At 48.4% G+C, this 11,400-nt stretch overlaps 2 protein-coding genes across 2 annotated transcripts; both read left to right on the forward strand.

Moving 5' to 3' along the window:
• The first annotated feature begins 397 nt into the window (after positions 1-397).
• LOC126988010 (C-type lectin domain family 4 member G-like) lies at positions 398-3,044 on the forward strand. The gene is made up of 4 exons (XM_050845746.1): positions 398-524; positions 1,629-1,695; positions 2,053-2,174; positions 2,603-3,044. The coding sequence occupies exons 1-4, from the start codon at positions 467-469 to the stop codon at positions 2,824-2,826; spliced, it is 471 nt and encodes a 156-aa protein (XP_050701703.1). The 5' UTR covers positions 398-466; the 3' UTR covers positions 2,827-3,044.
• Positions 3,045-6,800: 3,756 nt separating this feature from the next.
• On the forward strand, positions 6,801-10,241 carry LOC126988009 (tetranectin-like). Its single transcript, XM_050845744.1, has 4 exons — positions 6,801-6,957; positions 8,053-8,125; positions 8,641-8,762; positions 9,343-10,241. Exons 1-4 carry the CDS (start codon positions 6,825-6,827, stop codon positions 9,561-9,563), a joined length of 549 nt encoding a protein of 182 aa, XP_050701701.1. The 5' UTR covers positions 6,801-6,824; the 3' UTR covers positions 9,564-10,241.
• The last annotated feature ends 1,159 nt before the right edge of the window (positions 10,242-11,400 follow it).

Here is an 11,400-nt window from a genome sequence, read left to right on the forward strand (position 1 = left end):
TGCTCCTCATCTATGTTCTCTTCCTCCTCCTCCTCCTCCTCCTCCTCCTCTTTCTCGTCCCTCTTTTTCATATTGAGTTCGCTAATGTTAAAATGTGTCCACGAGTGTTAAGATTTGGCGGTTCTTCTTTACTATTTCACTTTACTTCTACTATTGACATTCCAACTTAATATTAGTTCCGTTGGTTTTGTGTAGATTTTGAACTGTTGTATACTCCATTCAACGCCTCTTCTGAACCTTTTGACTGACTGATTGATGGAGTGTGTGTGTGTGTGTGTGTGTGTGTGTGTGTGTGTGTGTGTGTGTGTGTGTGTGTGTGTGTGTAAGGACGGGAGATCTATTTGTCTGTCTGTCTATCTGTTTCGACCGACCACCCGACAGCCCCCGAACACAGCGAGCGAAGCGTCGGCAGGTGGGCGCCGGTATATAGGAGGAGATAGCGAGCGGCGGCCATCAGTTCGAGACCATGAGGAAGGCGACACTGTTGCTGACGGCGACGCTCCTGGCCACGGCGTCGTCCCAGTGTACGTGTGTGTGCGTGTGTGTGTGTGTGTGTGTGTGTGTGTGTGTGTGGAGTGAATGAAGGAAGAGGAGGAGGAGGTAATATGAGAGAGAGAGAGAGAGAGAGAGAGAGAGAGAGAGAGAGAGAGAGAGAGAGAGAGAGAGAGAGAGAGAGAGAGAGAGAGAGAGAGAGAGAGAGAGAGAGAGAGAGAGAGAGAGAGAGAGAGAGAGAGAGAGAGAGAGAGAGAGAGAGAGAGAGAGATTGTGTAAGTGTGTGTATGCGTGTACGAGTGTGTTTGTGAGTGAGTGAGTGAGAGAGAAAGAGCTGAACAGATAAATTATTAATCTCCATATGCTTTCCTTTCTCCTCATCTTCCTTCTTCCCCATCTCACCTCTGATCTCCCTCCCTTCCTTCCCTTACACCCCCTCCCCTCACCTCGTCTCCCCTACCCTTCTATCCCTTCATTTGCGCATCTCGTTCTTATTTTCTTTCGTCTAAGGAGCGTTCTGTGGGTTCTTCGATTGCTGTTTGTGTTCTTTTTCCCTTCAACTCCCTCCCTTGCTGCTGAGACAGAGTTAACATGCACTGCCCTTTAAATTAGTTTGGACACTTCATTTACGCATCTCGTTCTTATTTTCTTTCGTCGGAGGAGCGTCTTTGTTGCTGTTAATGTTGTCTTTTCCCTTGAACTCCCTCCCTTGCTGCTGAGACAAAGTAAACATGCACAGCCCTATAGTTCCACCCATCAGTAACTCAAGTCTCCATCCTTCGCTCCTTCACCTCCCCGCTGTTTCTTCCTCACTCCATCTTCCTCACAGCCTTGCCCTTTCTACTTCAACCCACCTCACAGCCTTGCCCTTTCTCCTTCAACCCACCTCACAGCCTTGCCCTTTCTCCTTCAACCCACCTCACAGCCTTGCCCTTTCTCCTTCAACCCACCTCACAGCCTTGCCCTTTCTCCTTCAACCCACCTCACAGCCTTGCCCTTTCTCCTTCAACCCACCTCACAGCCTTGCCCTTTCTCCTTCAACCCACCTCACAGCCTTGCCCTTTCTACTTCAACCCACCTCACAGCCTTGCCCTCCCTCCCTCCCTCCCTCATCGCCTTCCTCTCCCTCCCGGCAGCCTGCGGGAGTGGCTTCACGCTGGTGGGATCTGCCTGCTACCTTTTCCCGGATGACTCTTTGACCTGGTGAGCGAAGACGTGTGCATAGGGGGGTTGGGGGGTGGGGCTGGGCGGACTGGTGTGTGTGTGGGCGGTAGTAGTTGTAGTATAGTAGTAGTAGTAGTAGTAGTAGTTGATGTATAGTAGTAGTTGTAGTAGTAGTAGTAGTAGTAGTAGTAGTAGTAGCTAGTAGTAGTAGTAGTTTTATTATGATGAGTAGTAGTAGTAGTAGTAGCTAGTAGTAGTTGTAGTAGCTAGTAGTAGTAGTAGTAGTAGTATCAAGAGGAGGAGGAGGAGGAGGAGGAGGAGGAGGAAGAGGAGGAGGAGGAGGGGGAGGAGGAGGAGGATTTTTCCAAACACTAACCCTGAGTGTGTGGTCGGCAGGCAGCAAGCAAGGAACTACTGCCGAGCCCTTGTTCTCCCCGACGGCAAAAAGGCATCGCTGGCGCGTGTGGAGTCCTGCTCCCAGCTGCACGCCCTGACGAACCACATCACCAACCAAGGCTGTGAGTGTCTCGCGCCCCTTCCCCGCGCGACACTGCGTGTCCGCCATGCCAATGATTTACTCGTAACAGGTAGAATAGAAAAAAAATCTCGAAAACTGAGATGAATGTTAAAAATGGAGTACTTTCAAAATTTCTGACTTTGTTTTAACGATGTTTCAGTTTTACGTCTCGGTTCAGTTATCCACAGCAGATATTCCCTTGATATGGATAGTAGTTGGAATGGAGCGTATATGTATACATGTTGGCGAGCACAGCGGCCAGTCACTCTTCCTCAGGGAGTGGCAGCCACTCCTCCCACAACATGTAAACTTCCTCCTCCTCACTCAGCCCTGGCCGGTTGTTTCTTGTTCACAGTTTCCTTTGCCTCTGCGCCGCTCACTGGGCGGCCTTTGTTTCCAGTGTTGTTTACCTTTCCGGTGTGATCACAGATGAGATCGCCGACTACTGGCTGGGCGGCACCAGCGCGCTGGACGTAACGGGCGCCTTCAGGTGGGAGTCCACGGGCGCCTTGGTGCCGATTGGGCCGCCCTTCTGGTTCCCTGGGCAGCCTGACTACGCAGGGATAGAGAGGACTCTGTCCCTCTCTAAGACCGGCCTCTTCGCGGATGAAGGCGAATCTTTAGAGCAGAAGTTCATATGCCAAATCCTGTAGGGGATGATTTGGGAAAAGAAGGCGAGAGGCGGGAAGGGCGGGAAGTGGGCGGCGACGGGCCGCCAACCACCAGGCTGAGCGAGGCGGCGGCGGCGGACAGATCGTAAGAAGCGCGCCAGTCCATCGTCATCATTAAGAACTTTTTTTTATATATATATAAGCCATGTGAAGCACCTCGCATGTAACACAAATAAAATATATTTGGATCTAGAAGGAAACATCATTACCTGCCCACCTTGTCCCAACCCGCATGGGGATGGACAGATAGATAGAGAGACAGACGGCGAGACGATGCAGGAGATATTAGCAAAGTGTGAATGAGAAGGAGAAACAGATGGCGAGAACAGAGAGGAGAGCGGGACTGAACACTTCAGGCCCCGTGTTTCCGTGGGCTCTAAGGCACGGCGACCCTCCTCTCCTCTCTTGTCACATTTGCAGCGAAATAAAACCTTTAATATTAAAAAAGAAAAAAAAAAGAAAACTGTTTCATCACTGTTCATCAGGTTAATATAGCCATTTCCTTCCCTCCCTTGATAGTCTGCCCCTCTCGTTCCCGGCGTCACATTGGTTTAGAGTCCGCCTGCTGGATCAATCAACTCTAACTTAATTAACTCGGTAGCAGCGACGGGCCAAATTTGTGGCTTTACCGTGTACCAGCGACGGGCCACATTTTTGCCATGATATAAACCCCCAAAATAGATGATGCATAAGCTGATCACAAATGCGTTGATATATATTATGAAATGGTTTGCGTGAGTGATGATTTATTTTATTTTTTCTCGTTTAGAGGGACCTTTACCCCGTCCGCTGCGATTAGCACGGATTCGGCTTTCACTGGTAGCCTGGTAACATATAGTCCCAGGTCTTTCTCTGCCTCTGTGGTGGATAGTGGAGTGTTTCCCATGTGGTATTGGTGTGCTGGATATCCTCTCTCAAAGTGCAGGACTTCATAATTTTCCTCATTGAATTGTAGCAGCCACTTTTTGTTCCATTCCTGTAGCTTGGTGAGGTCTTCTTGTAGGAAATCCGCGGTCAAGGGGTAAGAAACATGATCCCTGCAGCTACCGGGTTAAGAGGGGGAGGTATGGCATGGGCTCAGCAACTCCTATATCGCGACAGCTGATATAAACAACTACAAATAGAACTCGCCCGCGTCACTGATGGGCTGGAGCCGACCACTCTATGGGCTGCGTGCACTTCAATTTGTAGGAAAAAAAAAAAACAGGATCCACTCGGCTTCAAGGAGGAATGGATTCGCTTTACTTCCGGGCTTTTCATATATTCGTTTGTGTGTGTGTGTGTGTGTGTGTGTGTGTGTGTGTGTGTGTGTGTGTGTGTGTGTGTGTGTGTTACAGGGTCGGAGACAGCCCAGAAACTAGAAAAAAATCTGGGAAAAATTCTGCTCTTGCAAAGTATACAAAGGAAGATGCTAGAACGAGCTTATACTTCATTCCAGAGGTTCCTGAACTGCTGATAATTTATAAGAATTTCTAGGTTCGCACACGCCAGTACTTGCCCTGTTAGCTTTTGGTGCTTTTGTGGTTGCCTATGAAATCCCGTCCACAGAATCCGCGGGCGCCAGGCAGCTGCAAGAGAGGTTCGTCATTTTACACTAAGTGGCGACTTTTGCGGGACAGCCAGCGGACGGTCCGTGCTCGCGGCTCAGGGATATCTCGACGAACCCATCCGAGTCGCCACAAGATGTATAATGAGGAACTAACCATAAAGGTGAAGGAGAAAAGAAAAGGCTGTTCTTACGGAGGAATGAAAGGAAGACAAAATATAGGAGTGGTGGTAGTAGTGGTCGTGGTGGTGGTGGTGGTTGTGGTAGTGGTCGTGGTGGTGGTGGTGGTGGTGGCATTGTGTGGGGGCTCAAAATTAGTTAACTCAGCCGTTAAATATATTCCTTGAGGGCTGAAAAAAAATGCAGTGAGGAATAGCGAGCCGCGCAAGAATGATTAGCTTCGTGTGCAGATAATTGTGTCTGTCGAGAGGTCGCCAGGTGTGCGGGGTCCCAGCGCCCCGCCGCCGCAGCCCTGGGCGCACCTGTCGGGGCTCCCACAATGCAAAAACATGAGTGGCCTCGATGCCGACACGATGACATGACTCGCCCGACTCTTTCCCGCCCACACGCTCCCGACAATCCAATGGTCCTCAAACTTTCTTGATGCGACCAAGTTTGGGTTTTTTCAGCGCACTTATGCCCCCCGGCGAGGCTCTTGATAAAAGTGGGCATAATTATAGTGAAACCAAATTGAGTCCGTTTTGGCGTTGGCTCCCGCGGGTCCTTTCCTCCCCTCTGCTCTGCCACACAGTCCTAACACCTATTTTTTCCTCCCATATGTTACCTACAGCTTACATATGAGAGGAAGAGATAGGTGTTGGGACTGTTTGGCGAAGCAGAGGGGAGGAAAGGACCCGCGGGAGCCTACGCCAGACCGGCCTCGATATATTCGGAAGGCTATAGTGGTATCTTATTCAGTATCGGTGGAATAGGTAGCGACCCACGATCAGTAGATTCCTGCCAGCCATTGCGAGGTCGTGACCAGTATTCTGAAGAACCGGGAACTGTTTGGCTTCAGAAATGAAAATGATTACACCAATATCGGCGCAGCGTCATGTTTACCATGGGGACTTCGTGGTGCAGTGGTTAGCACACTCGGCTCACAATCGAGGGAGCGGGTTCGATTCCCGGGCGAGAAAAAAAAATTTGGTTTTCTTTTACCCGCCCCTGTCCACCCAGCAGTGAATGGGTACCAGGTATCGGGGGTTGTGTCCCGTCTCCTTGGATCTGTTCCCTTCTGCTATAATTCCTTCCCCTTCTGTCTCTCTCTGGCATATGACCACAGATGTTGCGCCGACTAAACGAAACTTTCCAACTTTCATGTTTACCACTAGTTAATGGTCTTCCTGTACACGATTCATTTATTTCCGTCAAAACTGAAATACGATCTAGAAGTGTTCCCGCGTCCACCCCTTCTCACCCTCCTCCAAACACGTCCTCACGGCGGTCAGGCGCGTCCCTCCTGGCGCCTCCCCACGCCCCACACGCGGCATAGACTTAGACTTTTCTTTATTTATATTCTTAACTCTGAGGATAGAAAGATTGAATTGTAGCAGCCACTTTTTGTTCCATTCCTGTAGCTTGGTGAGGTCTTCTTGTAGGAAATCCGGGTTAAGAGGGGGAGGTATGGCATGGGCTCAGCAACTCCTATATCGCGACAGCTGATATAAACAACTACCTTTTGTCAGCACACGAGTTCAGAAGTTACGTGTTGCATGACCTAGCATAGCAGGTCAGTAGTACCCAGGGGAGAGGAGCAGGGGGTAAGGCGGACGCTCCACCCATCTGCTGTAAGGTCCACTTTCGGAGTAAGTCAAAACGAAAAACTGGGACGAAAATTCCTAGTTTTTCGTTCTGACAGCAGGAAAAGCCCCCCCCCCCCCCCCCCCGCCCCCCCACCCCGGTTGATTTGGTTTGCTTCGCTCGCCAACCGCCCATCTTCGAGTATTACAAATTTAATGGAAATCGACTCCCCCCCCCAATTTTCAGCTCTAGGTACGGCCCTGCATAGGTACACGACCTAAAAAATAACTCTGGTGATATAAGTGGCTCCCGGATCCTTATAAGTGTAGAAGACGTGTCATGCATGGGAGGGAAGCAGCGTTGCCAAATTATCGTACTCAGCGCATTGCATTTCCGTAGTTTCTGACCAATAAATATACCAGAAAAAACGAAAACGATCAATATTTAACAGTTTTAACGATAACTTTAAATTTTCTATCGTTATTTATGTGGTTACGACAGTTTTGGAGCGTAAAAATTATAAATGCAGTGTTCAGAGTACGACAATTTGGCAACGCTGGAGGGAAGCCACCGATTGAAATATCTTTGATTCTCCGCTGAGGGTAATGGTTTAGGGCTCAGTGGGCAATTACTCGCTATTAGTCAAGGAACCAGCCGCAAAGAACACACCGCCCAGCCATGCAGTATTCCTATGACGGACGGGGAGACCAATGCTATATCAGTGCGTAGTGGGAGGCCGCGGGTTAGTCCAGCAGAAACCATGAAGGCGATAACACTCCTTGCGGCGGCGGCGGCCCTGATAACCACCGCCTCACCCACCGAAGGTACGCTTGTCACCCGCTGTTCACTTGATGTTGTGGACACCGGTAAAGCACACCGCTGCCAGATTATCGTACTCAGAGCCTCCTATTTACCGGTTTCTGAGCCATAGCTATTGCCAAAGAACACCAAGCATTAACCATTTTAACGATTACTCTATATGAAGACAGTTATTGGGGTCGAGGAGGCAGGCTTGGGGTCGGAAATCGGGAAACATGAGGCTGAGTACGACAATCTAGTAAGGTTTGTTGATAGTCCACCGTTGCCAGATTATCGTACTCAGAGCCTCCTATTTACCGGTTTCTGAGCCATAGCTATTGCCAAAGAACACCAAGCATTAACCATTTTAACGATTACTCTATGAAGACAGTTATTGGGGTCGAGGAGGAGTACGACAATCTAGTAAGGTTTGTTGATAGTCCACCGTTGCCAGATTGTCGTACTCAGAGCCTCCTATTTACCGGTTTCTGAGCCATAGCTATTGCCAAAGAACACCAAGCATTAACCATTTTAACGATTACTCTATATGAAGACAGTTATTGGGGTCGAGGAGGCAGGCTTGGGGTCGGAAATCGGGAAACATAAGACTGAGTACGACAATCTAGTAAGGTTTGTTGACAGTCCACCGTTGCCAGATTATCGTACTCAGAGCCTCGTATTTACCGGTTTCTGAGCCATAGCTATTGCCAAAGAACACCAAGAATTAACCATTTTAACGATTACTCTATATGAAGGCAGTTATTGGGGTCGAGGAGGCAGGTTTGGGGTCGGAAATCGGGAAACATGAGGCTGAGTACGACAATCTAGTAAGGTTTGTTGATAGTCCACCGTTGCCAGATTATCGTACTCAGAGCCTCGTATTTACCGGTTTCTGAGCCATAGCTATTGCCAAAGAACACCAAGAATTAACCATTTTAACGATTACTCTATATGAAGGCAGTTATTGGGGTCGAGGAGGCAGGCTTGGGGTCGGAAATCGGGAAACATGAGGCTGAGTACGACAATCTGGCAACGTTGGTAGAGCAGTCAGCCCGCGTGGCGATGGCGGCCGCTCACGACGCAGTTAGTACAGCCGGTATACAAGTTTTGATCCATTCCAGTGTCCTGTAACGCCGGCTTCGTCCTGCTCAACGGCAACACTTGCATCCAGGTCTTCACGTCGAAGGTGACATGGTGAGGCGCCTCCCCCCCTCCCTCCCCTCCCCCCCCTCCCTCTCTCATGCCCCTGGGTGAAAATTAAGTGTTCATGAATCTTAAATGTATTTATCTAAGATCTAAGGTATATATCAGGACACCTCTCCTCCCGAAATTGATTTATCTTTTTGGCCACGCTACTCTATTTAGGAGCAGTAAGTAGCGGGCTTTTTTTTTTTCATTATTTTTTTTAACCCCCTTGCGCTGTCTCCTCTGCTGTAAAAAAAAAAAAAAAAGGCGTATGTATGTATGTATGTATGTATGTATGTGTATGTGTGTGTGTGTGTGTTTACATGTTTAAAGTTAGGAGATCACAGCTTGATCGGCCTGGACATTATTCGATGACCAATACTGGATTTTTTTTTTAAGCCTGCACGGAAAAGTTTGAATTACCACATCATCAACGTGTGTCTTGGCAGCACCCGCGGCCTTGGTACTCGTGGCACGGTCAAGGAACTCTAACATACATTGCCCTTCCTGTATTTTTCCCCAAGGGTGGAAGCGGTAGCCGCCTGCGCTAACATAGATAATTTCTTGGTCGGCTCTCCACACCTGGCCTACTTCAACGACTGCTCCTTCATGACGTACCTCTATGACTACATCTATTACCAGCAGGGTGAGTCTGTATATAGGTGACCTCTCGACCTAAGTCTATATACACCAAGTCAAGTCGTGCGCAGGTTTGTGGGAGGAGACACGGCCGAGGCGTGGTTTATGCGTGACACTGCTTGGAGCCAAACTAGAGAATGTAGAAATGTAGAAACAGGGATTTAGAGTAAACGAGGACAGGCGGACTAATTTAAATCATTCACTTCAACATGCCCTCCTTCACACCCCACACCGCCGTTTGTAGTCATTGAAATTACAGTCACGCAATAGCACAATAAAAAGACATATTGTTTCGTCAGTGGCTTGCCTGTACGCGCTGTGAAAGAAGGCGAGAATGCACATCCAGAGTGCACATACGGCCCCAACTTTAGTCACCCCTGAACTAGCGAGCATTTTTTTTTTTTGGCTCCAAGTGGCGTCATCCCGCTGCTCCGCCCCAAAACCGCCTCCTGTGGCTGCGCGTACCGGTCGCAATTTTGAAGCAGAGTGACTTGACTCGGTATATACAGACTTAGCTCTCTTCCTCGTGAACACCACTCCTCGCCGCCTGCCCAGCACCTCATTTCACTCTGGTCTGTACATTTCAGGGCTGTCAGAGGACCTTTGGTTGGGAGGAAGCGACTCCAACACCGAGGGTGCCTGGGAGTTTCTGAACGGTGACCCTGTGCCCATGGGTATTCCCTTCTGGCACCCGATCCAGCCTGACGGAGACAACATCGAAAATAAACTGGTGTTCGCCCATAACGGATACTTCGCGGACGCTCACGAGGATGACAAACTTGGTTACATCTGCCAGTATACGCCTTAGCTGGGGGGACTGAAGTTGCATGGGTGTCGTCGCTGCTGGTACCACTGGCTGTAAGGATTGATACAACAAACAGAGGAGGAAAGAAGGAGAAAAATAGTCAAATAAACCGCCACAATAGTCTAAAATAACGAGCCGAAGCAGCAAGGAGCATCAGGACACTTTCAAAACCAGATCTATTTATATTCAAACATCTCTCTCATGGCGTTCTTCTTTTGTCTTAATACGAGCAGCGAGTTATTTGTTATGTGTGTTTTAGGTTTAGCTCTGAGGCTGTCTACCGTAAGAAAGAAGGGGGAGGAAGGAAACGAAGGGTTGGGAGGAATGGTCAGCTCTCCTTTGCGCTGTGGAGAAATGTAAAAACAAAAGCCAACCTCGGATCCCTGTGAGACAACGTTGCCAGATTATCGTACTCCGCCTTAATGTTTGCTGATTTGAAGTGATTTCCAACCCCAAAACTGTCTCCTCCATCCCATTAACTGGCTTGGTATTTAGTTAACGTTAAAATGCTCAGTTATTGCTGTTTCTTGGCAATAGTTATGGGGCAGAAACCGGTCAATAGGATGCTTCGAGTACGATAATATGGCATAGCTGCTGTGAGACCCACCCCAAGGACCATTTCCCGTCAGTATGATGTACAACCTGATGACCTTGATGATTAACAGATTTACAAAGGCAGTCTGGTGGATTATCGTTACCCTTGACAACCAGGCCGACGAAGGGAGCGGAGTGAAATCAGCGTTGCCAAATTGTCGTACTCTGAACATTGTATTTATTGTTTTTTTTAGGCGCCAAGACTGTCGCAACCACACAAACAACGATAGAAAATTAGCCATTGTTGAAACTGCTAAATACTGAAGGCTTTCGTTCTTTTTTTCTATAGTTATCAACCTACACGAAAATGCAATGCGCTGAGTACGATAATTTGACATCGCTGAGTGACATGAGTTCAGGCACAGCCGTTGCTATGGACAGTCATCATTGATATTGTATGTTGTTGTTTATATATCGACCACTCCCCGCCCATGCTCGTTGCCTTCCACCCGGCGCTCCTGCCTCAACACGAGCTGCTGGAATATCAATTACTACCATTTTTTTAACTTATTGGGAGATGAAGTTGTGGTAGAGAGAAGCGCTGGGCAGGAGAGGGAAATAGATGTATGTTGGTGATTGAGGAGCCCATGGCCGAGCTCTCAACAACAGCAACAACAACAACAACAACCATGACTGCTTTCACTATTACTACTACTACTTCTACTACTACTACTACTACTACTACTACTACTACTACTACTACTACTACTACTACTACTACTACCACTACTACCACTACTACTACTACTACCACTACTACTACTACTACTACCACTACTACTACTACTACTACTACTACTACTACTACTACTACTACCACTACTACCATTACCACCACCACTACTACTACTACTACTACTATTACTACTATGTGTCCTTACTACTATTACTACTATTACTGGCGTGTGTGTGTGTGTGTGTATCACCGGGGAGGCTACACAAGAGGCATGGAGTTCGTCACAGGCAAAAAGCTTTCTATCAGATCGAGAACGCAAGGGACCATCAGCAGTGCAGGGTCTCCCAAGATATAGCGAACTGAGCACTACACCGCTGTCTCTGGAGGGTAGGATCAACACCCATGCAGAATTATCCGATCTGACACATTGCAGTTCGTTTTCTCTCAAATTTTCGTAGCCGGGGAGGTCCAGCTTGTCTCTAAAGGGGGGTGAGTGTGGTATCCATAAGTACACCATTGGTTCGAAAAGCTCGGAGATGGTTTCACAGCGCTCGGGTTCCTATCAACGTT

Source organism: Eriocheir sinensis, chromosome 67 (genome assembly GCF_024679095.1).
Source record: "Eriocheir sinensis breed Jianghai 21 chromosome 67, ASM2467909v1, whole genome shotgun sequence".
Taxonomy (NCBI): domain Eukaryota; kingdom Metazoa; phylum Arthropoda; class Malacostraca; order Decapoda; family Varunidae; genus Eriocheir; species Eriocheir sinensis.